Raw genomic sequence first — 27,844 nt, 5'->3', positions numbered from 1 at the left:
TGCCTCCCACCATCCGAGGCCTGACTTTGAAGGCTTTGCTAGAACAGCTTGCTGAAGCTCTGTCATATATTAAAAGCACAGAAAACCAGAAAGTCTACAAATTCCCAAAGTCAGAAGATGGAGTCCAGAGGAGATTGAAGATGGACTGTTGTCGCGAGAGTAGGGAGGTAGCAGGGACCCACCCGCCCATGTGGGAGGTTGGACATGGGGGCAGTGAGATGGGGCTGGCCATCCTGGACCTCTCAGGCCTTAGAGGATTCTGTAAGGAGCTTGGGGACCACTGAGGGTGTGGGACTTGTATGTGACAGGGACACATAGACGGGACATTGGGAGAAGCATGGTGGTAAAGAGGCCAGCTAAGGGAGCGCCAGCAAGACTCTTGATCTAGGTGGTGTTGATTAGAGGGGGATCAGGGCAGGGCCCAGGCTTCTGAGTGATGGGCACACACTCTGAGTTGCACCTGCCCTGAGAAGGGTGACGCTTAGGGACGTGCTGTGTCTGACCGAGAGGGCACAGGCATTTGTTAACGGAGCTCCATGGAGGAGTTGCTTGATGGCCCAGTGGGAAGTACTGAGACTTGCTAGCACGTCCCAGTTCAGCCCAGGCCCTCCAGCCCTTGAAGCAGGCTGAAACCCCCTCTTCAGCTGCTCTCAGACGGCCATGTCCAGGCTGAGCTTGGCTGTGCCCTCCACGCCCCGAGGCCCACTCCTTCCCCTCTGTGCCCCTGCCTCCTGTCTCCTCCGAGCACTGAAAACCCTCCTCCCTCCCCGACCCTTGCCTGTTCCCAGCCCACCTGGCTGCGGTCGCCCTGGCTGTCGCCGTCGCTTTGCTCAGCTTTGCAGCTTCTTGTTGTGTGTGAGCCGGCCTTGGTGTCAGTGCTGTAGCTCAGAGCACACCCGAGGGTCGCGTGTGACTGTGGCTCTGCTCCCGCAGGGCCTTCGTATACCTGAGCAACCTGCTGTACCCTGTGCCCCTGGTGCACCGCGTGGCCATCGTCAGCGAGAAGGGGGAGGTGAAAGGCTTCCTCCGTGTGGCGGTGCAGGCCATCTCAGGTGTGTGCGCCTCTGAGTCCGTTGGGGGGCTTTGCCTTTGCAGGCAAGGATGGGAGGAAGAATACTGGGCAGGGGCCAGTATGAAGCTGGCCTTACCCTGGCCTCCTGGCCTCCCCGTGGCCACCATGAAACTTTCCCTCTTCCCAGGCAGGTAGGCAGGTGGGGCTTGAAGGAAATGTCCTAGACTCTCCTCGACTAGATAGGGACATCTCAGCCATGCAGGCTCAGCCCGGGATGCTTGAACCCCACCTACCCCACCGTTCAGGTGGACCCAGAGATTGCCTCGCTGCCTCCCAGAGACATGGACTGCCCGCTAGCCCAGCCCACTCCCCACTTTCTCCATAGTCGAGGGAACCTGCAGATTGCTAGTCCCTGCCCAGTGCTGGTCCAGAGGTCCCATCTAGCGAGGAAAGCCAGGAGTGAGTGGATTATGAGCTGGTAGATGAAGCCCAGCCTTAATACCACCCTGCTGGAAAGTGAATGCTACTGAGATGTCCTCACATAGGGATGCCTCCTTCCTGGGAGCCTTCCTCCTCCATCTTGCCAGGCCCTCCTCCTCCTGTCTGATTTAGCAGGTCCCAAACACACTAGGTAGTTGCCTCTATTTTGTCCATGTATTCCTTGACGCCAAGGGGTTCGCCCACAGCCCTTGTAGAGGAAGTAAGTGGATATCCTGCTCTGTTCTTGGTGATAAGGGCTTTTGGGGGAGGTCATTGGGAGGGCTGTTGAATGACCCTGTCTCCAAATTTAAGCTGAGGTTTCCCTCCAAAGGCCACCACTGTAAACCCAGTGGGACTCAGTGGGGCCTGTGTAGCAGATGAAGGCCGGTAGTAAGGAAGGTTGTGGGGTTCGGAGCCCAGGCCTGTGAGAAACCACAGCCCCACTGTGCCCCAAGTCGTATTCAGAAAAAGAGGCTATGATGGAGTCTGACCTGGGGTCCCCAGATCATGTATGAGAACATTGGATTTTACTATATTTGGGGCCACAACTAAAATTTTCTTACCTGTGGCAATGGAAGAAAGGAATTTAGAAAACACAATCTAGTCTCTAGTCGCCCCTGCCCTGCCCTGTGGCCATGGGTTGGGGTCAACTATCAGACACTGTAGGCTGGCTGGGTGGTGGCAGAGGAGTAGTCACATGCTGGAGGTGACATGGTAGGGCCCATGGGCTCTGAAGAGGGGTTCTTCCCGAGCACCTGGGCCAGGCAGGTCATACAGTGCCAGGCGTGTGGCTCATGACGAATTGGTCTTGACAAGGACATCCCTCTGGGTCCCTGAAGCAATATAGGCTGGTGGTCAGTGTGTCCTGGTGACTCCTGAGCTGCAGGTGGTGATGGTGGCCATTCAGTGTAGTCAAGAATCTGGTCGCCTGGTTCCTATACCCTCTCCAAGGTCCTGGGGCCATTTGACCTGGCTGTGTCCACTATACAAAACAAGTTGGCCAACCAGCCAATTGTTTATTCCTCTTGCAGCTGATGAAGAGGCTCCAGATTATGGCTCAGGTGTCCGTCAGTCAGGGACTGCTAGAATCTCCTTTGATGACCAGCATTTTGAAAAGGTACTATGAAGGCTTGCCTTGTATACTGAGGAAACCCTTCCGCTGAACCCTCTGCTCTAAGGGCCAGCCCTGGCCCCATGGAGCTTGGAGTCTGCCTCTCTCTCTCTCTCTCTCTCTCTCTCTCTCTCTCTCTCTCTCCCTGAGCACTGTGCCGTGCCGTGCCGTCCCTTGCTATCTAAAACACACAATGTCCCTTTCCCAGTTTGTCAGGGCCCACTTGGTCCATCCATCTTCCCGAGTCTCACACAGCAAGGCCTAGAGCTGGTGATGAGTAGAGGCAGCTTTTAGAACAGGCACCCCCTTTCTCTCTTCTCTTGGGTTAGCTGTTCTTGGGGTTCCCATAGCATATTTCCTACCACCCTTCTTCCTGCCTTCCCCCAACCCTGTGAGAATGAGGACAGCCCCATTGAGGCCACTCTCTGACACTCACAGAAAGGACTACCTGAGATGGTGGAAGGATTGATCCCGGGCAGTGCCCCTCCCCAGATGTGCTTATTTAACTATCTGGCTCAAGATCTCAGTCTGAGGATGTTCAAGACAGCAGCTGCCTGTGGCATGCCCCAGGAAGTTCCCCGGTGCCCTGGGGATAGAACTGGAAGGCCAGGGATGATTCTGGTTTCCCTTCACTATGTCTCTTGCACTGAGGCAGGTAGTGTGTTCCTCTCAGGCAACTCACACATCAGCTCATCTGAACTAAAGAGTCAAAGTGGGCCGCTCATGGCAATGGGGATGGAGGCCTAGAGAGTGAGTGATTCATTTAGGGGTGAGTGTACCAGGTTGGCTCAGGGCCCTAGAGACCCAGGTCCCAGTGCACAGATCTCTACAGCCTGTGACAGGGTGGCTTTAGCTTAGCCATCTAACTTCCCAGCTTTCTCTAACTCTGTGTTTTCACAGTTCCAGTCTGAATCCTGCCCTGTGGTGGGGATGTCCCGCTCAGGGACCTCCCAGGAGGAGCTGCGCATTGTAGAAGGCCAGGGTCAGGGTGCTGACTCCGGGCCTTCGGCTGATGAGGTCAACAACAATACCTGCTCAGGTAGGTGCAGCCCCGCTGTGTGGAACAGCGACGTGTGGGGCCAGGGCTTGAAGAGCATGGCATCTGGAGGTCCCACCGCTCTGCTCTGGCTCCCGACAGCTGTGACTCCTGAAGGCCTCCTGGATAGCCCTGAGAAGACTGCCCTGGATGGGCCTCTGGATGCTGCCCTGGACCACCTCCGTCTGGGCAGCACCTTCACCTTCCGTGTAACAGTCCTGCAGGCATCCAGTATCTCTGCTGAATATGCTGACATCTTCTGCCAGTTCAAGTGAGCCTGTTGTCTGTACCCTGGGCTGCTGGGAAGTAGGATGCTCTCCTGAGGGGCGTGCAGCCACGTAGGCTGTGCTGGGCATGCAGGCTCATGCGATGCCCAGTGAGGCCACAGGTCCTTGCTCCAACTTCCTCTTCTTGATCTGCAGCTTTATCCACCGCCATGATGAGGCCTTCTCCACTGAGCCCCTGAAGAACACTGGAAGGGGACCTCCTCTTGGCTTCTACCATGTCCAAAATGTAGGTCCTGGCTCTTATCCCCCAACACCCAAGGGACTTCTACAAGGCTTCGCGTGGTTTTTCCCTTCCCATACACTCTTTCTCCTCTGAGCGGACGGTCCTGGGGGCTGTCTGGCACTAGGTTATAGAACCTCCAGTGCCATGCTGGGATACTGACTTTACAGCTGGGTAGCAGGGGAATCTGTGCTGTTTCAAATTGGAGCCTAAGGTCAGTATAGAGCTCACAGTGAACCTTGCACAGACACAAGCTCAGAACCTCCAGGGATGTCGTGGCTGGGCTTGGTGCTGAGGGCTGGTCCTGGAGTGCTGTTTTTTCATGGACACTAAGCACTTTGAGATACAATCCACACCTTCCCTCTTTTCCTTCTAGATTGCGGTAGAGGTGACCAGGTCCTTCATCGAGTACATCAAGAGCCAGCCCATTGTGTTCGAGGTCTTCGGCCACTACCAGCAGCACCCATTCCCACCTCTTTGCAAGGATGTGCTCAGGTCATCTGCCTAGGTCACCCAAGTGTCCTTGCCTCCATGCACCCGATGCTCTCCCGTTAGCTGTCTGGGATGATCAGAGCATAGCTTGTGCCTTCCTCTCCTCTTTGGAACTGGGTTCTTAAGGACCATTGCTGTGAGAGCCTGGACCATTAGCCAAGCACAGGAAGCATCCAGGGCATAACCAGCTTTTGCTGCCCCCCGCTGGCCACTTCCCTCTTTCTTTGTGGGGAGGGGACAGAGGGAAGTCTCAAGAGGCTGGGGTGTGAGATCAAGGTACCTGTAAGACATCTCACCCTGGGTTCAGAAAGTGGGATGGGAATCCAGCCACCCTGAGGACTGGAGATGTGTTCATAGGCCTTCACTCCTCTCCAGCCCCATCTCTCTTCAGCTGAGTAGACCTCACAGCTGAGGGATACCCAGGGTATGGGAATGGAAGAGGGAGGCAACAGGGATTATTTGGGGCGAGTCCCTGGAGCCTTGTGGAGCTTCCGGGATAGTGTCTAGGGTTCTAAGAGTTCCTCCTTTCATATCTAAGCATGTACAGAGACCTGGGTTCTTCCTTAGTCTGACAGGACAGGGGAATAAGGGACACGTGAATGTACTTCTGATCAGCCCACCCTGCCCTGGGCCGTCCCAGTGTAGGTCTGCTCACTCTGCCTTCCCTCCACAGCCCCCTGAGGCCCTCACGTCGACACTTCCCCCGGGTCATGCCGCTATCCAAGCCAGGTAGGTGAGGTTGTCCTGAGCCCAGGGGGAAGTGAAGGCCCACTCTATGGGCACAAGTATGGTTGGATCTGCTGTGGATGTAATGGTCTTTCGGGCTGCAAATGCCATAGGCTGCCTTCTGTTCTGTGGAATGCAGAGCTTTTGGCTTTGTGCTCTGATGTTCAGCCCTGTCCACAAGGGGCACATTTAGACTCAGTGACAGGTGGCATGGTGAACACTCAGAAGGGACTTAGTAGAGGAAGGACCCTATGGACAGACATGGTTGGGCCCAGGAATACAGGGTGGGGTGTGGCGTGGGCAGAAGCCGTCAGGAGGAAGACATATTGGAAAGCTAGCTGGGTTGAGGTTAGGGGTTTCTGGATGAGGTGTGGGTGCTAGCAAGACATACTTGGACTGATACATTTTGCTGTGGCCAAGTGTAGCTCAGGTAACAGTGCAGGCAGAGGGGTCCTGTGCATGTGAAAGGACACTGAGCAGTGTCTCTGCTTCCCTAGTGTCGGAGTCTCAAGCCACCACCCTCACACCCAGCGTGAAGCCACATGCTGGGTGTAGGGAGCATTAAGTGGCCGCACATCTGAGACCAGTGCCAGGTTTCTTGTGCCTGACTGTACAGAGCTAGGTGTGGCCTGGCCGTGGGTACTCCAGTCGGGCGCTTCTGTTTGGTAAAGTTGTTGTCTATGCAGCCTCGCTGCCCTCTCCCTGAGTACTCCATCACGACATCGCTGTCTCGTCTTCCTAGTACCTGCCACTAAGCTCAGTGCGATGACACGACCTTCCCCGGGTCCCTGCCACTGCAAGTATGACCTGCTGGTCTACTTCGAGATCTGCGAGCTGGAAGCCAATGGCGAGTGAGTGGGTGCCCAGAGTGTTGGGCACCAGCTTGGGGGCCAAGAATCTATGATTAAAGAGGAGAAGGGTACCGGGAATGCGCAGAGACTAACATGGGAAAGGACGGTCAGGGTGCTCTGAGCTGATGTCTGGGGAAGCCTGGGACCAGGTTCTCCTCGAGTGTCCCAATCTTGGCATGGATCACAGACGCCATGTCACATCCATACCCAGGTCATGGGGTGCTGATTTCTGACTTGTAGAGCACGAGTGAAAATAGGAGAACACACAGGGCTGCTCTCCTGGAGGGGGAGGCCAATGATCCCGTTTTCAGCTGTGCTGACTCTGGGACCAGGACCTATGTTACCTACGGATGAGGTAGAGGCGGGGCTTGGCATCTCACCATCACTATCTTTTCCAGCTACATCCCCGCTGTGGTAGATCACCGTGGCGGTATGCCGTGCATGGGGACCTTCCTTCTCCACCAGGTGGGAAGCCTTATCTGCCCCCCTCTAGACTCGCCCCACCCCGAAAGCCCTTGTATCCTCAGTGTCGCCTGACTAGTTCCTCTCCTGGCATGTGGCAGGGCATCCAGAGACGGATAACCGTGACGCTGTTGCATGAGACAGGGAGCCACATCCGCTGGAAGGAAGTGCGAGAGCTGGTTGTGGGTGAGTGGGGCAGGCAGGGGTTACCTTGGGAGGAGACCTATTTTGGACAAAGCCCTGGGTTCTAACTACAGTTCTGCCCTGTGCTGTGTGGCTCTGGCTAGGTCACGAAGCCTTCCTGTGCCTCAGCCTGAAAGGTAGAGCCCCGGATCTGTGTTATAGCCCCAAGTTTCTACCTAACCTGCGTCGCTCTCCCAGTGTCATTGAAACAGCACCACAACTAAATGGCTTAAAACAACAGAAAACTACCAGGTGTCGCAGTTCTGGAAATCAGGGTGCCAGCAATAAGCATGCTCTCTGGGACACTGCAGGGTCCTTCAATGCTTTGCCTGGTCTTGGGAGGTGGCTGTAGTCCCTCGTGTCCTTAGCTTGTGGAAGACTATTCCAACCCTCAGCTTTACAGGGCGGGCTCCATGCATTTTGATGTGACATGTGACAGTAGGGTTACCACACTCACTCCAGGACAACTTCACCTTGGCTAGTGACACTGCTGTGCTATGGCATCAGGACTCTAGCACACCTTGCTAGGGAACACAAGAACACTGTTTTTCTCTGTGACCCCCTCTTTTGAGCCCTGCTTTACCAAGCTGTCCTCTGGACTCTCATTTGGCGACATGGGTAGGTACCCATCCCAGTGTACCCTGCAGCTGAGACATATCTATCTAGAAGCTCCTCCCAGTCCTGGGCAGGCAGGATCTCAGAACCAATGTCCTTACACAGAATGAATTGTCATCCTGTGTCCCCACATACAGGCCTGTGGATAGTTGGTCTGGGTACCAGGATGGACACTTGTGTTTTACAAGTTTTGTGACAGGGATCAGAAAAGGCATGAAACCAGTGGTCAGAGTGTCCTATGGGAGAGTTCAAACTGAATCGGTTCCAAGACCAAGGTCAGGCCTAGCACCTGGCTTCGGGACCAAGCTATCTCTGGAGTGGGGGTAACTCTGCAGTGGTGTCCAACCCCACTATGTCCTCCCACCCAGATGGACAGTCCAGAATGCCTTAAATCTCACCTTCTCCTCTTCTAAAAATGCAGACATCAAAAGCTACCGATTTGGGTAGCAGTGGGGACTTCACAGAAGTAGGGAAGATACTGCTGCGAACATTCAGCCCCATTCAGGGTGTAACTGATACCCAAGTCTAGCATCCCTCCCTGGACGGCATAGATCTTTTAGGCTCTGCGAAGTGGACGATGTGGAGAGGGACCAGCAAAACGGAGGAAAGACAAGAGAGAGACTCTGGTGGCCATGGTCTCCATATGGGTGGCCCTTTGAGGGATATAGAAGATGCTAGCCCAGCCTCCACCTCCCTCTTGTGTCCTGCTCAAGCATGCCCATCAGATCCTCAGGTAGAGAAGAGAGCTCTATGGAGGCCAGTTCCCCAGGGTTGAGTGTCTGCTCTGGGCAGGCTCTCCTTGCCCTAAACTCCTCCTTGTCGTGGTAACCCAAGCACTGGAGAGTCTGGCGTCAAGAAGGCACTGGCTGAAGAACTCCCGATTGCCTCCTCCTCCAATCCTCATGCTGCAGAGCTGCAGGGAACAGGGCAGGACTGCCCAGAATGTGCAGCGGAGGAAGAGGGAAGCTGGCTACTCTGTGGGCCATCTGCCTGCTCCTTTAAAAGAGCAGGAAGTTGCTTCCAGGGTGAGAAGAAGTGTCTGTCTCACAGACAGACAGATGGACTCCAAAAGCAGGCATCTCCTAAGCCTGGAAGAGTGGCTAGTGCATGAAGAGCGCACACGTGGACAATGCTGCTTTCTTCATTATTGTTATTTTAAGCATAAAATGGGGCAGGCCCATCCCCTCATCTGGCATAGGTGTCCTTGTCCCACAGGTAGAAAGCCCTGAGCTCACTAAGCTAGGCAGCTGAGATCCTCCAGGAAGTGTAATTAGAATTAAAGAATAGAACGCAGCCCTCTGCTGGAAGGAGACAGAGGAGGGATGCGCTGGCCATGTCAGGAACCACCAGGTCCCCATCAGCCTCCCTGTCCACCCTAGTGTCTTTTATCGCATGGGCAATGGTCATATAGGGAATCCACTTGCCACCTTGGCTTCTGTTCAGAGGCCTCAGCCTAACTGGACCACTAGCCTTCCTGGGCAATGACACCCAGTCACTGCCCTTCCCTTCCCACAGGTCGTATCCGAAACACTCCAGAAACTGACGAATCTCTGATTGACCCCAACATCCTGTCCCTCAACATCCTCTCATCAGGATATGTCCACCCAGCCCAGGATGACCGGTAAGTCCACAAGAAGAGTGGGAGGATCATAACCCCTGCTGACCAGCTCCCACACAGGTCAATGCCTGCCTGCGGAGGTCTCTACTGACCCAGCCTCATGCCATGGCCAGCTCCAGGCCTACACCCTCTTTCTGACACTTAAAGGGACAGGGCAGTGAGTGGTGGCTTGTGGCCTCCAAGTCTCTCTGTTCCCTTGATTGCATGTCCCCCATCTGTGGTGTATAGGTTCACATCATCCTATCGCCTGATGAGGGTCAACATGGGCTCGGAGTCCTGGGAGACTAACCAACACAGACCACGTTTCTGAGAACCACACTGCTAGGAACAGAGACCCCAGGGATGGGTAGGAATCAAGGAGGCAGTCTGGAGCAGCTTGAGCAGAGGTGTGAGCGTGGGCAACCACTTAACACATAATTCTCATTGCTTCCAAGCTCCAGAGAGTCCCAACTCCCATCTCCGCTTGAACAGTAGAGGGGCATTGGACCCTTGAGATATTCTTGGCAGCCCTGAAGGGTTTGCCAAGGGGCATAGGTATGACAGAGATTGCACAAAGGCTGCCAAGGGCCAGAGTCCTCCTGCGGGGGCGGATGCCCAACTGGACAGAATTGCCTGGGACACAGTCTTCCAAGGATTTGTGGGTATTTGGCAGGGACTGAGCCCCAGCCTGCTCCTTCCTCATCTGGCCCAATGCCAAGGAGCCAAGCGCTGTAGCTGAGACTATTTGTGGCAAAGACAGTTTTTGAGGGTGAGACACCCTTGGAGAGGTGCAGGAGGATCACAGCACTGTGAGGGGTTGTGTAGACCCAGAGGCTTGAAAGTGGCCTGGGTTCTTCCAGCTCCTGGGTCCAGAGCTCCACTTCTTCTGATCTTGAGGAACCAAAAGAGGCCCTCCTCGGAGGACCGCGGGCACTTGGGTGGGGAGCCAGGGCTGGGCAGTAGTGGGAACAGTGGACAGGACAGGACAGGACAGGGCGGAGACTAGGGTGTACACATGTGGCTCTGGTCCTCACCGTGTTTTCTTAGGAAGGCCGCTCTGTGAGCGATAGGCTGGAGCTCACAATGAGGGATAGGAGGGAAGCCAGACTATGACATGAGTTGGGACTTAGAGCTTCCTCTGGCCTTCCGTCTCCTCAGGCTCTGCAAATGCACCCTACTGAGCCAGAGAGCCCTGTGACTCCTAATGTGGGTGCTGCCCGTTGAGTGTAGGTTACTGTGCCTGGGCATGGGAGGTAAGGGCCACAGAGGCAAGGGCAGGAGCTAGGAGGACCTGTTTCTCACCGAGTGCTAAGAGGTGCTTTGGGGTCTGGGAGTAACTTAACCCTCTTGACCTCTGACCTCTGGCCACCCACTGCAAGGCCTTCTGGTACCAAAGGGAGGGGTGGAACCGGGATGTCCGAGGGTAGGCGGGAGCCCTCTGGGCCTCCCTTTCTAGTTGTCTCCTTGTACTGAAGGAGTCTTGTGTCTTCTTGTCATCCACTCCCCCACCAGCCCAGCTACCCTTGACCCTGGCTAGGCAGAGGACAGCTAGGAGGCCAAGACTCGTTGTCCCTCAGCCGACAGAACTTTGGTTACACAGCCTCAGCCCTGGCCCTGGACTGACTAGCTTCTGTCCTATTCCCCTTCCAACCCCTGTGTACCAGGACAAGGGAAGACAGATGTGGCCCCTCGCCTGGCTCCTGCCCTTGCTGTCCCTGCTGGTGCAACCCCAGCCCCTCCTACCCCAGAAAAGTCTCAGGCACGCTCCTTAGCCCATGACCTCCTCCCCAGGGCCCACTGGGGCCAGCTTCCTGTTCCCTGGACATGGCTGACAACCTAGGAGCCTTTGATGACCAGGCTGCTCAAACACCAGCCACTATATTGAGGCTGAGGCTTGGGCCTGGTCTAGCTCTGCCCAGGGCCTCAGGCTACTGTGCGCTTCTCCATACCTGGGCCTCTTCCTGCTCCGTGGTCCCTGCTTTGCAGCCCCCCCCCCCCCGCCCTGAGTGGGTCTGCCAGCCACAGGCGGCTGGCCCCGTTGCCGCTTGCTGCTGCTACCCTGCTGCCCCCCGCTGCCCACCTGCAGCCCTTCACTAACGTGTGGTTGTTTGTGTTTTGCAGGCAGTTTCTTGATTCGGACATACCTAGGTACCATTTCTGTCCCTCGGTTTGATTTCAGCCTCTTTACCTTCCCTCCTCCTTCCCTGGTCACCTACACAACCCTTAAGTTTTAATTTCTAGCTTTTTCAACTCATAACTTGCTCACCTTTCCTTCCCGTTTCTCCCTCCTTTTAATTTCATTTCCTTGGAGTAGCCTTCTGGTTTTGTTTTTATTCTCCTGGCTGAGTCCGTCCTGCCCCCTCTAACCCTTCACTCCTGATTTCGGCTGCTTTTGTAGTTTTCTGCCTCTGTAGACACTGGCCGGCCTCCTGCTCCTCCCGCCCCAGCCTTGCCTTCTATGCCAACCTCTAGCCTGGCCACAGTGGGTGCAGATATCCCTTGCATGTAGGCTGGACAAGCCGGCTGCTGGGCTGCACCAGCTCAAAAGGGCCAGCCACTTCCTGCAAGGGGCCATAGCAGGCAGAGCCTGGAAGGTGGGGAAGGGGCAGACAGGACCCACTGCCAGGAGACTCCAAGCTCCCATGTGCTCTCCAGCTGCCCAGGAGCCCTTTCCAGGCCAAGTCAGGAAGAGGGACATCACTCTAGCCTCACGCCCCCAGCCATGGCCTCGGCCTTTGTTTTGGAAGCGGCAGGCCCGAACTCCATGAGAAGGCTGGCATAGCCGGCTTTTGAACGTGGCTTGTGCCCACTTCAGACTCACTTATCAGTGCTGAGTCCTGGTAGGGGAGATTGCTGTGACTTCCTTTCACCTGGCTTGAGGAAGTCCCTGAACACATTGGCCTATGCTGGGACTCAGTGATCACTGGGAAAGGACAACCTCCAAGTCCCGAGTCGGAACTGGGTCCAGGGAGAACTTGGGGCTGTTCTGAATGGAAGGCCCAGGTGTCACCTTCTGGGCACTTGGAAGACGGTGGCCAGAGTTTCCTGGTGGCTGTCTCGTGGGTCAGCTTTCTTAAAGTCATGAACGTGTAAACCTTTCAGCTGCAACACCGGTGTAGGCTCTAGGAAAGAGCAGACGTAGCCAGGATCAGGCAGTGTCCTTGGCAGGTCATGGTTGTAAAGATCAGTGCAGATAGCATTCATTTGCTGTCTTGCCTGGGCTCATGGAGTTAGAGTCCCAGGAGAAGACTCCATGGGGTTATGGAGCTGTGTTTCTCTGAGGCATATTCCCTGGGCCATGGGTGTGGGACACATCTGAGTTATTGACTAGATCTTTTTTACATGATACTATGGGCCAAGAGCTGAGTGAACACTCTCTGGGGACCTGGGACTAAATGAAGCAAAAACCTCGTCAAGAGACAACTCAAGTGGTGGCCACACTCAAGCAGGGGACATAGCCCTGTCAAGCCTTAGCATTTTTCCCTACCAAGGACAACTAGGTGGGCTCACTGGAGGAGGTGGCATGTGGGCTGGCTCTGGAGACAGGTGATCTATGCTGAGGCCGATTAGAATTGGGCTTGTCTGCTGGCGGCCTCTGTGTGTTTGAGAGGTCTTCTTATCTGGACCAGATAGCTCCAGATACAAAACATCTAGTACCTTTAGGGGGTGGGGGTGGGGGGCTTCTGGGTGAGCAGAGACCCTGGCAGCATGCAGAGGAGGGGGCTGCTTGCTTTCTCTTTGGTGGCCCTTCCTCAGCCCACAAGTCTCATGAGCTCCTGCTTATGCACCTGGGTTTGATCCTCCTGGGGCCGTCCCTCCCATTCTAAAAATAAATGTGTTAGGGGGCTTGAGAGGGAAGGAAGGGAGGGAGGAAAGGAAGGAAGAAGGAAGGAAGTCCCTAGACTGGAACTTTAGCTTACTCCCGAATCCAACTAGGGATCCATTATGGTGGCAAGTAACACCACCATGGTCATGAAGGGGAGAAGTCTTATCCCGTGTGATCCTGGAACCACACAGCTGAGCTAGAGTCGGCCTGATTGAGTCATTTGCTAACTAAAGAGGGACATGTACTCGTCAGAACTTTCTGGAGGTTAGTTCTACCCTCAGAATGGGGACTCGTGATAGCTGCAGGCTGTGACACACGAAGCTCTCAGTTCAGACCCAACACTAAGTCTCCCATCATGGTCACAGCACTTGGTGTAAAAACGCATAGCTCCTCCTCGTGGTTTTCTCTGAGGGGTGACACCGAGACACTGTGGGTCACACACAGGGACTCCATGAGAATTGTGGACTGTTAGCCTGGGCGTTTATGACTGACCCACATTTTAAAAGACAGCCTGACTTCTGCTCATCCTGTGCTCCTTCCAATGGCTTCATACCCTGCCTGCCCTGAGTTATGGGGGTCCTCCTGGGTGGGTATAAGGCACAACAGCAGGTCCTTCTGAGATGCTCACAAGATCTCCCTGGCTCCAGAACTTGCTGTTTCTAATGCCCTGAGAGTTCTCGAGCGCCAGATGTGGGGTCTCACAGAAGCCTATTTCCTTGTCTATCTCCCTTGATACATTTGTGAGCCCATAGCATTCACTCTTGAAGGCATCCCTCCGATGCTGTGAGCTGCATCTGACTTGACATCAGGAACTGTGGGTCCAAAGACCCAAAACCTACTGGATACTCATTCACCCCATCCCTACTGCAATTGCTGACTGAGCAGACTCTGTCCTTGCCTTGCTGGGTGTGGTGTGGTGTTGGGGAGTGGTAACAAAGAACTTTGCATCAGGATCCAGCTCCTGAACCTTGATGAGGGGTGGGCCCAATGGAGAGAGAGCACCAAGAAGGAGGAATCTAACCAGGCTGAAAGTAGAAAGGGATCTCATGAATACAAGAGAATAGTCAGGGGCAACTGACCAGGATTTCCATAAAGGTAGGTCTGGCCAGGGTCCTCCTCCTCCAAGGACAGTGACTTGGCCTGACGGTGTGGCCGAGGGAGTCATGGGACGTAGGCTGTCTTCCAGGTACAGAAGCCATTACCAGCTCTGGCTGCCTCTGCTGGGCTATGGCCCCAGCTCTTACCAGATAGAACTTGAATTGAGTCATACTCTGTTCTGCTGGGCTCCTGTACATTCCTCTGGTCTGCGTATCAGGGAGAGGCTCTGCAAATAGGCGCCCCCTGCTGGCCTGCTTGTCACCCCAGCTCCCCAGCCTGCATCCATGGCAATGCTCCCTCCCCTAGGTGCCCTCCTCACCTGCTCATCTGGAGTCTTCCCTTTCCCTGTCTTGATCTGGTGAATATGGCTTCGGGTTCCAGCTTCACAGCCCCGCAAAGATTGGGACCCTTGAAGGAACCCACAGGTGGCCTGGAAGAGTAAAGAAACCAAGCCAGGATGACCAGAACCCAGTCCTGATGGTGGAGGGCCACCATCAGCCTGCAGGGAGGGTTTGGAGTGTGCCTTGCTAAGGTGGCTGGTCCAGCCTCCCTAGGGTGTTTTTGGCGGCATCAACTCAGCCTGATTGTGTTACTACAGTTTCAGACCTGGGAGAGGGTCCAGCTGCATGTGGTCACTGTTGGTCCTGGGCCGTCACATCTGGAGCTACAGGTGGGGTTTGTGCTTGGCCGTGTGTGGTGTCATATCCAGACCTTTTACACGGATCTTCAACGTCAGCATTGGAGCACCTCCCCTGCTCTCAGATTGTCATGCATCATGACATCAAGTCCCCACGGGGGAGCCAAGTGCCCTGGCTGTAGTCTGGGGACTTGTGACAGATGTGAGCCTGTGAGGTGGCTTCTTTGGAGGACCTGGACCTTCCCCTCTAGAAACATACTTCCCAGGGCATTCTGGGTTTTTGTATGCAGTCTTAGGCCTAGAGTTTTGTGTTCAGCTCCCCAGGACACCCACTTACTTTGATGCCCACCTTGTTTGCCCTCTGGCTGGGATGTCTCCAAGATCTAAGAGTCGGAGTCATGGTGCAGTTTAAATACATTTCCATAGCCTTCAGCAGCAGGCAGAGAGCTTTGCCAACGAATGACATTTATTTACAAACTCTCACGGGAACACACATGTCACCGTAATTCTCAGGCTTATTCAGAGAGCATGAGCAAGGGGAAGTTTTTTTTTTTAACGTTTTTCTTTTTCTGGATTACATCAGACATTTTGAAACAGTGATCTTTAGTCACAGTGATCAATACCAAGAGACGTCAGTAGTAGGTCGAATAGACAAGCTGGACAGCTGTCCTTGCAGCAGTATTTGTACAAGCTCATGGCTCTGTCTTGTGACAGCCACTTGCAGGCAGTTGTGACTAGAAGCCTCCTTCCATGGCCTCCCGGCTTTATCCATTACCTGTCATAGTTGACACAAGGGACTCCATTTTAATCTGACAGTGTCCTCTTTCACAGTATCACAGACAGTGTGATCTGGTGCTTTGTAGGGCCTGATGTGTTCATGACCTGCCCTCTGGAGGCCAGGCAAGAAGTGCATCTACATAGGCATGTCATTCTGGTCAGACTGGGGAAAGGCATGTTTCTAATTTACAAACATGCGGTGGCATGAAATCAGCTGCCCAGGTCCCTGCAGCCTGTCTGTGATGATAATGGAGGTTCCACAGCACCCACTGTCCTGTCTGTGGGCAATCTTTGTACAGTGAGTACAGTACTCACCACATGAGTCATCCCTTGTTCAAGAATTATGCTCGCTGTATCACAGGTCTGAACTTGGCTATCCTGTTTGTAGGCTTGCAAGGTCAGCTGTGTCCCCTTGGGAGAGAGAAGAGAATCACATAGTAGGCCTCCTGGTGTCACTCCAGGTCACATAATCCAGTTGGAGGAAGGACATTGCCCAGAGGCCCAACTTCTGCATCCTTGGCTTTAGCAGGAGACTTGCTGGCCACCCTTCCCTTCTGAAGACCCTGTGTCACCGGCGCCACTCTCGGAACTGGGACAGGGTTCCGGGAATGCCATGTCTATGGGGAAGCCAAGGGACTCAGGTGGCACCAGAGAGGTACCAGGCAGAGCAGTTGGTGATGGGGCTTGGAGGGACTTTGCCTGCCTTAGGTCTGTTTCTTCAGCTGTGTTTGGAGGGGCCGCAAGATAATGGGGAGCAGAGCAGATAGCAGAGGCCATTCAGGGTCAGCTGAGGTTCTCTGCTCACAGGAGACACCAGCCAGAGTTCCTGACTCAGTGGTCTGGGGTGAGGCTCAAGAGTGCACACCCTAACAAGATCCTCAGTGGTCCTGGTGTAAGGTCTCAGCTGTTTGGATTGTTCTCCTAGTGTATTTGAGAGTTGCTGATCTATTTATTTTCTGACACTCAAGGAAACTGTCTGAGGTTGGCTAACTAAGAAAAGAGTATTTGGACTCAAAGTTCTGGTCCACTATGGGTTGGGGGTGGGGGAGATTTGCATCTGGAGAAGACCTCTTGTCTGCAGAGTTATAAAGTGACACAAAGGCATTGTGTGACAAGGAGCAGGAGATTCATATGTATGCTATATCTCCTCTTAGCCATCAGGGTTCAGTCATGGAGAACCCTGGTAGCCATGTTTAGTTCCACTCACTCCTGGAGGCTGCATCTCGAAACGCTGTCTTCCACCCTGCAGATGCCTCACATGGGGCCCCCATCTGCAAGCCATTAGTGAAATGTCGTCTTGTAAGGAGCGAGAGGTTGTGTGGAGGAGGTCTAGGCTTCCCCTGGGGTACCTGATGACCAGTGATCTAAGAGGAGCCTGAACTCCATGTGGAGCGAGGGTCCACTCTACCCCCCAGGGCCTCCCCATTGTCCTTGCCCTGGCTTTCCTGTGTAGGGTCACCTTGGCTTCTCTGAATTCTGTTTTTCTACCTAACTATTGATGGTGGTAATAGATCATGGGTTCTACATAATGGCCTGCATGCTTGGTGGGTCCCACAAAGGTGGGGTCTGCTTCCTCTACACCACCTCCAGCTTGCCCACTCTTGGGCAGGGTGACTTCTCTCAGCAGGGCCTTCAGGGACATTGGGAAGCTCCAGACCCTACATTCCTTGGGGTCCTCAGTCTGTGTCCCATTACCTAAGCCATGGCCGGTGTAGGGTAGAGGCTGGTCATAGGGCCTCAGTGTGCAGCCCCCCAGAGGACAGCAGATGACCTCCAAGGCTAGGGACCGACCATCATTTGGACTTTGGACGTGACTTGCAAGAAGCTTCACGGCTGTGTTGATTTTGAAGCCTGTTCTGGTTGGCCGCATGGCAAATGGAGGATGGGGCAATGTTTGAAAAGGCCAGTCCTGCTACAGAAAATGGTCCAAATGGAGTCATACCTGCCTCAAATAGGCATCTGCCAGTCGGGCCTTCAGAGATATTCCAGTTTGCTGGGGTTTGCAGTGTCCTCCACCAGTACACCCAAGGGCCACGGTTTTGTGTTCTCTCACCTGGGCCAGGGCTAAGGCCACTTTAGGCATAGCTAGCAGAGCCCACTCTGTTCCCAGGAGCACCCCACATAAGCTTGAAGGCCGCAGCTAGGCTGGCCACACCTTTTCCCCTGGATGTTCCACTCAGGGCCAACAGGCAAGGACAGGCCTGGGGCTCAGTCCCTGAGGGGGAACCCAGACGTGGGAGACGATACTATTTCCAAGGGCATACAGGGGCTCTGTGTACACACACACACACACACACACACACACACACACGCCATTCAGAAACGCTGAGTTAAAGGATGGTAGATACAGGTGCGAGGTCCAAGCAAGATGGGACAGTGATGGTCCTACCCTGGCGTCATGGTAACGCTGACACTGGCTCTGAGATGCCCCATGCCAACCCCTCACATTAGCTCCTTGGTTCTGAAGGACACCATGATGAAGTTTACCGCCCTACACACCACAAGGAAACAGCAGAGATATAGCTGACCCTTGAGGTCACAGCCGGAAGCAGTTTTATGAGGATATGGGGCATCCGTGGGGCTGGGCTGGGGCTCCAGGGGGCCCCTCAGCAGCTGTGCTGGCCATGGAAGGCCTGTTCTGACGTCTTGCTCTCTTCTGTGTGTGTGCGTGTGTCCTGGCTGCGCCCTTAGCGTTTCCTTCGGAAATGACACTAGGTACAGGCACCGTTCTCTCCTGCCCTCGCTTGCTCCACCCCCCCCCCACTCTATCCCTTCCCCTTACCTCCAGTGCTGCCTGCTCTTTGCCCTGTTCTGGATGCCCGCTGTCTCCACTTGCCTTAGACCTGTCCTTAGTGATGTGTCTGACAGTGGCCCTGTCCAGCCTGCTTTGTTCCATGTCCCTGACCTGTTGACCCCGTATCCTATTCCCTGGACAGTGTCATACAGGAGAAAAGGCAGTACCAACCAGGCTCTCACATGGCCAGGCACCTCAGGAAGCCTGCTGGTACCCTCGAACGGCCTGGCCATGAGGTGGTGGGAGAGTATGCTGCCGCCTGGCCTGTGAACTGCGAGGATGCTTGGATGGAGTGGGGGTGTGGAGTGGCCATGCTATGAACTGAGGCAAATTTCCCTCTGGGAACCCTGGAGATTTGTGCTAGGATAAATGGAACAGATACCATATTCCAGAGGAGAGGCCTATGGGGATTGTGGTGCAGGGGTACCTATGGTAGATGCACAGCCCTGGGCTCCTGATAGCCACCCTGAACCATCGTGGGCAAGTCTGGGCCTCGCTGACACCCCAGCCGAGGACAGGGAAAGATGAAAGCCCAAGGTTGCTATTCCCATGGAACTGCTCTCAGGAGCCCACGGGATGCTGCTCACAGGCCACTGTTTCCACTCCAAGCATCCTCCCCCAGGGCCTTCCCCTGGCAGCGCGAGTCTCAATGGAAGGGGTGGGCTAAAGATCCCTGGCGATGCCTCCTTGCTCAGACTGAGGCTGGGGCAGCTTCCGCCTCTTCCTCTGCCTCCCTCCTTGCCCTTGGTGTGTCCTCTGAGGGTTCTCCATTCCTCCCAGTCCACACCGTGGAGCCGAGGGAGCTGGGGCTGGCAGGAACTGGCCCCGTGGAGGCCCCTGGTCTGAGTGAGGAGGGGTCCGCCCTTCTTGGTGCCACCCAAGCTTTCCAACCTGTGACTCTGTGATCTCCCTGCAGTTCTGTGTCTGTCTGCATGTTCCCATTCCCGCCGAGAGCAACTCCACACGTCCTTTATCTCATCTGCTTTCTTCTAGGACCTTCTACCAGTTTGAAGCAGCGTGGGACAGCTCCATGCATAACTCTCTCCTGCTGAATCGTGTCACCCCTTATCGGGAGAAAATCTACATGACCCTCTCTGCCTACATTGAGGCAAGACACCCACATCCACAGAAGCCCCTGCCCCTCCCCATAGCTCAAGGGCCTTGCAAAGTGACACTGAGGTCCAGTGACCCCACTCTGTTCTCAGAGAATGCCTCAAGACCTTGAGTAAACCCATATGCCTTTAATAGCAATTCTCAAAATTAGTAGACACCTATACCTTTAGTGTGTGGGTTTCAGCTTTGAGACTACAGTACGGTTCCATCATCACCAGACATTATATCAATACTCCAGAAAGTACTGCCACTCCTATCCCCGGGCTACAGCTGCCAAGCTATGTCCAGATGAGTGCTGTGGCCCTTCTCTGAGGCACGGTGGAGACCGGAATGTGGGTGCTTTCACCTGGGCACAGCATCAAAGGAGACATTTGGAAATGGCAGGTGCCTTGTATCTGCTTCTCCATAGAGACAAATCACTCTGATGTCACATTTGCTATAATATGCCCACCGTGCACAGCTGGAGGTAGCCAGCATTGGCAGAAAGGAATTTGCTGTGGCCTTCTAGTTTAGGTTATACAGCCAGAGAGCAGAGTAGGCCTAGTGCCCCGAGATCCTTGCTAGCCTCAGTCTTCAGCAGAGCCCTGGCTCTCTTCCCTAGGATTCTGTCCAGGATCAGGAGCAGGCCTTAGCAGGCTTCAGTGAGTAGTAGCTCTTATGTCCTAGAGGAAGGTAGGGAAGGACAGACATTGTGCCTGGTAGAGCGGGAGTCTGGGCACTCTGGACCATCTCTATGCTCATCACCTCTGTCATCTATCACAGATGGAGAACTGTACCCAGCCAGCTGTCATCACCAAGGACTTCTGTATGGTTTTCTACTCCCGTGACGCCAAGCTGCCAGCCTCACGCTCCATCCGCAACCTGTTTGGCAGTGGGAGCCTGAGGGCCACAGAAGGGTGAGCTCACTAGGGTGGGCAGAGTGGGAAGCCTGTGCTTTGAACTCACCAAAGGGATAGGGGAGGACACTTCCCACCCTGGGCAAGTGAAAATGATGTTGGAATCAAGAACAGTCTTGGGTGTCCCCCAGTAGACAGACACTCCTGTGTCAAGAACCCCAAGTCCACAGCACAGGCTGCTGGAGTGAGGGCCAATTTCAGCTCCCCTGCCAGTCAGTAGATGCACATGAGGGGCCATGCATCTTGTCAAGCAGGCATGACGGAGCCTTCTGTTCTCCCTGGGAAGTCCCCATGGGTGCCTGGTAACTCTTCCCCAGAAATGACTACCCGTGTGTGTGTATGTGTGTGTGTGTGTGTGTGTGTGTGTGTGGTGAGGGTGAGTTAAGTAGCTTTCTGGACACTACAAGGCCCAAGAATGTTGGGTCTCAGACACTAGATCCTTCTCCTCCATTCTTGCCGCTTAATGTAGCTTCAGTGGGAGAGCCTGAACTAGAACCACGGGGGCAGTGAGCCTCTCTGCAGCTCAGTGCAGGCACTAATCTACCACGTGGAACCAGGGGCTGGGCCAACTCTGGGCACAGCCAGAAGGAAGTCACTCGGAGATCAGGACTCAGTGGCCATCAAGGCCCATCTGCATGAGAGGGTTGTGTTGGTGACCTTGGTGGCGTTGGTATCTTAAGAACAGGATGGGGTGTGAGGACTCCAGGGCACTAGTGATGCCTAGCACTGAGTATACCAACTCTTTCTCTGTCCCAGCAGCTAGCTCCCAAATAATCACATGGAGACTTACTGTTACTTACTAAAGTTTGGCTGGATAGCTTAGGCTTGTTTATAACTAGCTCTTACAACTTAAATTAACACATTTATGTGCTGCCACGTGGATCATGGCTTGTTACCTCGTCTCCTTCATGCCATGTTTCCCCACAACTCCTTCCCAGTGTCCTCTCTACCCCAAAAATCCTGCCTAGCTATTAACCGTTTAGCTTTTTATTAAACCAATCACAGGGACGCATCCTCACACAGTATAAAGAAGTATTCTACAACAGCTGAGAATCTGGGGGTCTAGGGACAACTGTGTTCATGTCTCTGTGTTCCTCAACTCCCCAAGCAGTTCCAACTTCCAGAGGGTTATTTAGTTCACAAGGCTGAGGTCCCTTGGGGTGTTTATCTAGAGCCGAAGACTGGTGTGGGGAACACGGCTTAGGATGTGACATACCACAACCTGAAACAGGCTGCTGCCTTAGGTCTGTGATGCGATGTGATCTGTCCCCATAGCTGTGCTGACTAATGATGTGACCTCTCCCTCTGCTCCCTCAGCAACCGTGTGACTGGTGTGTATGAGCTCAGCCTTTGCCACGTGGCCGACGCAGGTAGCCCAGGTAGGAGACTGTCTTGACTGCTCTCTGCTGGGGCTAGCTTAGCCTCTACTCCCTTGGACCTCTGCTGGGTTGGGAGCCTCACCTGCGGAGTGCAAGCACCTTCCCTGCAGCCTCCAGAGTGTCCTCAGATGGGAGGGTGAATAGGAGGAGTCAAGTTTGCGAGCTGCTGTGGCCACCCATGCCATAGTCTCATGCAAAGGGACCATTAGACAGCTTCTTGTGGGTGAGGCCCAGAGGAGCCAATCTTAAACCCACAAAGAAAAGAACTTTAGAGAAGCCTGATGTCTTTCTGTCAGAATGCTATCGTATCAATGCCCACACAGGTATGCAGCGCCGTCGCCGGCGGGTGTTGGATACATCAGTAGCCTATGTCCGTGGTGAGGAGAACCTGGCTGGCTGGAGGCCTCGGAGTGACAGCCTGATCCTGGACCACCAGTGGGAGCTGGAGAAACTGAGCCTGCTTCAGGAGGTGAATGTGGGAGCCACTGGGGACTGAAAAGCACAGGACTCTGGGAGTAAGCAAGTACAGCTAGCCAGCTGTGACCCAGAAGGAAATCCAAGTGACGTCAGGGAACCCACCTTCTGGGGCTGGCACTGTCTGGGTCTATCCATAGAGTACTCATGGGAAAGCAGGATACAGAAGCATAGGTCCCTACTGCCCATGCCAGGGCCCATGAGCATCATGGGAATGGCTAGCTATGAAGGAGACCACAAGGCTTGCCTGGGTCTTCTGAGTGCTGCCAGCACTGTGTCCCTCAGGTTACCAGCCATAACCTGGGCAGGGAAGACTTTCCCATGCTTTACCAGACCTTGCTGCTGTGGAGGGCGCCTGGCCACCTGCTCTGCTTGGTGCCCTCTCTCACCCTGGTTCCTCTGGCAGGTGGAGAAGACACGGCACTACCTGCTCCTACGGGAGAAGCTAGAGACCACCCAGCGGCCTGGCCCTGAGGCGCTGTCCCTAGCCTCCAGCGAGGACTCTGAGTCCCGCAGCTCCTCCGGTGCCTCGTCCCCACTGTCAGCAGAGGGACAGTCGTCACCTCTGGAGGCCCCCAATGAAAGGCAGAGGGAACTGGCTGTCAAGGTAGGCTGGTGCTGATGGGTGTCGTGGCCGCGGCAGTGGCCCAGCCTGCTCTGTGGCCAGCTCTAGTCTGAGTTGCCAGGAGCTGGGGTGGGCGGTGGAGGGGGGCATTAGGGGCCAGTTAGTCCCTTGCCTGCTACCTCCCCCCACTTTATTCTCCTTCAGAACCCTCAGCTTGAGGCCTTTTATGGGTCTTAAATCCCTGAACCGCTGGGTAGCTAGCTCACTGCCTCAGTGCAGAGCCAAACCTTGTTGTCGCTATGCAAGCCTCTAGGAGGGCATCGTGTCTTTAGGTGATGCTGTCATAGACTTCCTGAAAGCACAGTGTGGGAGTTCCCACCCTAATTTTTCCCACCCTATGGTTGGGTGGAGGTGCTGCCCTCCCCTCCTCCCCGAGCCTGCCATTCTTCAACTCCCATCTGACAATGTTTAGAACGGGGTAGGTGGAGGCTGCCTTCAGAGCAGGTCTGACCATATGTTCTCTGTCTACAGTGCTTACGACTCCTCATGCACACGTTCAACAGAGAATACACGCACAGTCACGTCTGTATCAGTGCCAGCGAGAGCAAGGTAGGTACATGCCTATAGTCAGGGGCAATCCTGGTCTTGCCAGGCAAAGGCAAGGGGGTGTTTTTAGGATCTCAGCTCCCATGGCCCAGTGAGGTACTCCACAGCTAATCATCTGGTTTCCCTGAGCCTGGGATCTGAGGAGGCTGGGGGGTGAGTGAGGGCCTGACCCAGCCCACCTCAGACCACATGGTGTCTACACAGGCCCTATCTTCCCATCCTCTTGACTTTTATCTTTTTTTCCTGGGACCCTTGTCCTGCAGGCTCCTACCAACTCCAGAAGCTCACGCCCCATCCCCCACCCCTACAGCCTTTGAAGGGGGAACCCACCTGGGTCAGGGTAGTCCGAAAGGAGGAATTCTAGTGTGATATTCACCCCTCACCCCTGTAGTGCTGACCATGCCCATTGTGCGTGCTCACAGGTGCAGACATGATGGAGGGTAGAACTAGGTCTGGGGTCCCGACCTCTTCCGGTCAGGTCATAGAGAGCAGCCTGGGTGGATCCTCTGGGGGTGGCGGGGGGTGGTATATATCTCATTACAAGGAGTAGTCAGGACTGTGCGCGAGTGAAGGAGGTGAAGAAGGCCAGGGGTACAAAAGCAAGGAGCATCTGGAGCTGGGGAAACAGAAGTGACGTCACGGTAAACAGGAAGTTAAATGTGGGCCAGGCCTGTCCTCCTTGAGGCCCAGAGGTCTCCCTGAGAAAGGCTTTCTGTCTCCCGCAGCTCTCTGAGATGTCTGTCACCCTGATGCGGGACCCATCTATGTCCCCTCTGGGTGCCGCTACACTCACTCCCTCCTCCACTTGCCCGTCTCTGATTGAAGGACGCTATGGTGCCGCTGATGTGAGGTGAGTGGGCGAGTTTCTAACACCTGAAGCCAATTGGTGGTAACTGCTGGGACTCAGGAATGGCGAGAGTGGGTGTGGAGCCTCAGGGAAAGGCAGGGCCTGGCAGAAGGATGCGCTGGTCTTCTTATCCAGCTCACACAGCCACACTGCGCCCTCTATCTCCTTGCTAGCACAAATGAAAGATACATTGGTGAATAAACCCAGAAACACCTCCTTTCCAGGGAAGGACTCATCTCATACAGTTCTCAGTGGAGAAAAGGTAATAGGACAGAACTTGAAGGGCTGTGTGGAAAGGAAATCCCACCTCCACTGTAACATCACCTATTGCTAAGAGTTCTGGCCATTTTCATTTTGTCTTTTTAAATTTTTATCTGCATGTATCCCTGAAGGCCAGAAGAGGGCACCAGATCTCATTACAGATGGTTGTGGGCCACCATGTGGTTGCTGGGAATTGAACTCAGGACCTCTGGAAGAACAGTCAGTGCTCTTAACCTCTGAGCCATCTCTCCAGCCCTTTATTCTTTCTTTCTTTCTTTTTTTTTTTTAAGACTGTTTTTGTTTTTTAAAGAATGTTTTGGACTTTACAATTAAAAGACAAACAAACAAGCTGGGTGTTGATGGTGCATGCCTTTAGTCCCAGCACTTGGGAGGCAGAGGCAGGCGGGTCTCTGTGAGTTCGAGACCAGCTTGGTCTACAGAGTGAGTCCCAAGACAGGCTCCAAAGCTACACAGAGAAACCCTGTCTCAAAAAACCAAAACCAAACAAACAAATAGAAGGCATGGAGTACTCACTCATCATGAGTCACCTTGCCCTGTCCTGGTAGTCTACTGCCCCAAGAACACAGAGCCACCACTAAGTAACAGTGGCAATTTGAGAGAGGAAGGGAAGCTGTGTGGGCTTTTATACGGGGCAGAGACTGGAGAATGTCCTGAAGAAGGGAGTACTGTCTCCCCAGCAATGCAGAGCCTACCCTGTAGCTGTGGACCTTCCTCATTCAGCCCCGCAGCCCTGGAGCCAGGTGAACTCTGAAACTTGGGAACCCTCCTGTGACTCAGCCAGACAGTCCCTGGACTTTCCCCCAACAGCTCTGAGGAGGACATTCCTGGGGAACACCAGTCCCTTGAAGAACCTTGGCAGAAAGCAATGTTACTTGCATTTCTAGGACCCCCCAGCCCTGCTCCCGGCCTGCCAGCCCAGAGCCTGAGCTCCTGCCAGAAGTCGATTCCAAGAAGACTCCCTCTCCAGTTCGAGCAACAGAGGTAGACAAGGAGCCCCAGCGCCTGCTGGTCCCTGACATCCAAGAGATCCGAGTCAGGTATGCAAGGTCCTTGCCTCAATCCGAAGTTGTCTAGCAAAATCCTAGCTGTCGCGTATGCAGGGCAACTTAGTGCCAGGGGATTCCACACCTATGGACAAGGCAGACAGGCCTCTCTGGCCCTTGGGAACAGAGCGGGTAACAGAGAGTAGAGGGCAGGTGAATGGGACAGAGATGGGGGCCTAATGGACACTGGGCACTCGGTAACTGCTCTGAAACTTTAGCTTTTTTCTTCCCAAATCTTCCCACTGAAAACTGGGGGAATTATCCCAGATACGAGTTGGTGGCTCTGTTCTTAGATATCCCAAGGGAATCTGTCACCTACCCCTTCATACCTGGTCTCCTTCTCGAGGTCCTAGTGCAGGGTAATGGAGTGTGAGCCACGCCCCCCCCCGGGTTGATTTCCCTATCCCAACTGACTGTCCAAGATTCCTGAGCCAATAGATGTGTCTCTACCTCACAGCCCGATCGTCTCCAAGAAGGGGTACTTGCACTTCCTGGAGCCACACACTGCTGGCTGGGCTAAGCGCTTTGTCGTGGTACGGCGCCCCTATGCCTACATGTACAACAGTGACAAGGACTCCGTAGAGAGATTTGTGCTCAACCTCTCCACAGCCCAGGTGGAGTACAGCGAGGACCAGCAGGCCATGCTCAAGGTGCGGTCAGGGCCCAGCTCAGATGTGCCGAGTCCACCGAAGTGTCCACTGTTCCCTCTTTGGGTATAGCCCTGGCCTGCCCCCTGTCTGAGACTCAGCAAGGCTCCTGGGAACTCTCAGTGGTAGCAAGTATTGCCATTCGCCCACACAACGGCCAGCAGACAGGTCCTGTCCTGGGGTTCCTGAGAACCCTGGTAGGTTAGGCAGAATCTCACAGCCCCGACAAGATCTCGTTCCCAAGACATTGACCCACAGTCCTCCACAGCCAACAGTGCCCTAGAAGGATGGGAGCCAGCTCCTTGCAGCTGGTTGAAGGGAAGGCTCTCCAAGCCTGTGGAAGGCTGTATATTTTATTCCCTATGGTGAGATCCAGTTGTGTGAACACAGAGGGCGTGGCTGAATGGAGAGCTTCAGCCACAGTGCCAGGCAGAGCTGTGAAGGTCAGAGTCATTCCCCGGGGGATACAAAGCAGCATGAATATAGAACTGGTCAGAAGTTTCCTGACCTCAGAGGCTTCAGGCATAGAGCGGCATGCCTGTGTGGTCAGGACAAAGCGTGTGTTTCACAGAGAAGCCAGCCCCACCCCCTCTCCCAGGGGTCAGGGTGCTGTGCTGTGGAAGGTTGCCTCTCTCCCACATACCCAGTCTTCAGGCTCTCCAAAAGGGCTCTTTCCTAGGAATGGGAGTGGCCATGTCCCCGTAGAGCCTTCTCACCAGCAGCTTCCATTTACAGACACCCAACACGTTTGCCGTGTGCACCGAGCACCGTGGCATCCTGCTGCAGGCCAACAGTGACAAGGACATGCATGACTGGCTCTATGCCTTCAACCCGCTCCTGGCTGGGACCATTCGGTATGTGCTGGGCAGAGAGATGGGGGAAAAGGGAAACATCACATGAAGAACTAGCCTATGTCCAAGCCTCCAGAGGCCGGAACACACGGGGCTCCATGCTCTTGGGGCTGGGGCATTCTTGAGTATGCTGTGTCTTTATTACTGCTCAAGCAATAAGTCAGCTGGGAGACTTTCTAAATGCAGCTTCTAACGGATGGAACCAGGCCCTTGTGGATGGGATCCTATCTCTTCCATATCACAGACTTGATAAAGGGCCATGGGGAGGGCTAAGGTGCCCCCCAAAAGCACTGATCAGATCAGGTCTCTGTGTGTATAAGGGGGCTGAAGGAGACATGTGGCTTCGGTGTGGTGTAGGGGTCTGCTGAGCTGCCTCTGGCTGCTGGAGGCCCCAGGGGTCAACCCCCCCCCCCCCGCTCTGACTATAACTTCTTCACCCACACCCTTGCAGGTCCAAGCTCTCCCGAAGGAGATCTGCGCAGATGCGGGTCTGAGCTGAAGCCTTCTGGACATCCAGTGGCCCAGACCACTCCCCCGTCCTTATCATCTGTCCTGTCATCTGCCACTCAGCCCTTTCCCCACCAGGGGACACCTGCGCTGGGCCCAGCAACCCCACCTCTGGCGGGAGGCCTCTACCACATGACAAATTGTGCCCCAGAGGCCATGCGTGTTGTTGTTTCTTCCAAAATTGCTCTGGTGGGAAGTTCGGAATGCCAGGAAGGTCAGAGGGCACAAGACCCAGGGTATTGCCGCTGTTCTAATATTTTTTTAAGCATAGACAGACTTATAATTACTATACATTAGTTAGTGGCGTTGAAACAGTCCTCTGAGACATTAACTATAAGACTGTGTTCTGTTTATAAGTATTTATTTCTAATGCCTCCAGGTAGGGTTGCAAGGTTCATGTGAAGCTCTCCCCGACACCCCCAGCCTAGGC

General features: G+C 54.4%; 1 protein-coding gene across 1 annotated transcript in view; it reads left to right on the top strand.

Moving 5' to 3' along the window:
• The window catches only part of Kif1a (kinesin family member 1A), a 78,737-nt gene extending 51,214 nt beyond the window's left edge, over positions 1 to 27,523 (top strand). The window contains exons 27-49 of the mRNA XM_051190825.1: positions 934 to 1,052; positions 2,524 to 2,609; positions 3,504 to 3,642; positions 3,742 to 3,910; positions 4,062 to 4,152; positions 4,523 to 4,641; positions 5,312 to 5,367; positions 6,107 to 6,215; positions 6,614 to 6,680; positions 6,779 to 6,863; positions 8,991 to 9,096; positions 11,194 to 11,220; positions 19,198 to 19,312; positions 20,080 to 20,213; positions 21,531 to 21,592; positions 21,916 to 22,061; positions 22,473 to 22,673; positions 23,163 to 23,240; positions 23,963 to 24,087; positions 25,251 to 25,403; positions 25,867 to 26,059; positions 26,792 to 26,910; positions 27,359 to 27,523. Coding sequence (XP_051046782.1) covers positions 934 to 1,052; positions 2,524 to 2,609; positions 3,504 to 3,642; positions 3,742 to 3,910; positions 4,062 to 4,152; positions 4,523 to 4,641; positions 5,312 to 5,367; positions 6,107 to 6,215; positions 6,614 to 6,680; positions 6,779 to 6,863; positions 8,991 to 9,096; positions 11,194 to 11,220; positions 19,198 to 19,312; positions 20,080 to 20,213; positions 21,531 to 21,592; positions 21,916 to 22,061; positions 22,473 to 22,673; positions 23,163 to 23,240; positions 23,963 to 24,087; positions 25,251 to 25,403; positions 25,867 to 26,059; positions 26,792 to 26,910; positions 27,359 to 27,401 — 2,542 coding nt within the window. The 3' untranslated portion in view covers positions 27,402 to 27,523. The remainder of the gene's footprint in view (positions 1 to 933; positions 1,053 to 2,523; positions 2,610 to 3,503; positions 3,643 to 3,741; positions 3,911 to 4,061; positions 4,153 to 4,522; positions 4,642 to 5,311; positions 5,368 to 6,106; positions 6,216 to 6,613; positions 6,681 to 6,778; positions 6,864 to 8,990; positions 9,097 to 11,193; positions 11,221 to 19,197; positions 19,313 to 20,079; positions 20,214 to 21,530; positions 21,593 to 21,915; positions 22,062 to 22,472; positions 22,674 to 23,162; positions 23,241 to 23,962; positions 24,088 to 25,250; positions 25,404 to 25,866; positions 26,060 to 26,791; positions 26,911 to 27,358) is intronic.
• The last annotated feature ends 321 nt before the right edge of the window (positions 27,524 to 27,844 follow it).

The sequence above is a fragment of the Phodopus roborovskii genome, unplaced genomic scaffold, assembly GCF_943737965.1.
Source record: "Phodopus roborovskii unplaced genomic scaffold, PHOROB, whole genome shotgun sequence".
Lineage (NCBI taxonomy): Eukaryota > Metazoa > Chordata > Mammalia > Rodentia > Cricetidae > Phodopus > Phodopus roborovskii.
This window is presented reverse-complemented; position numbering and strand designations above follow the sequence as displayed.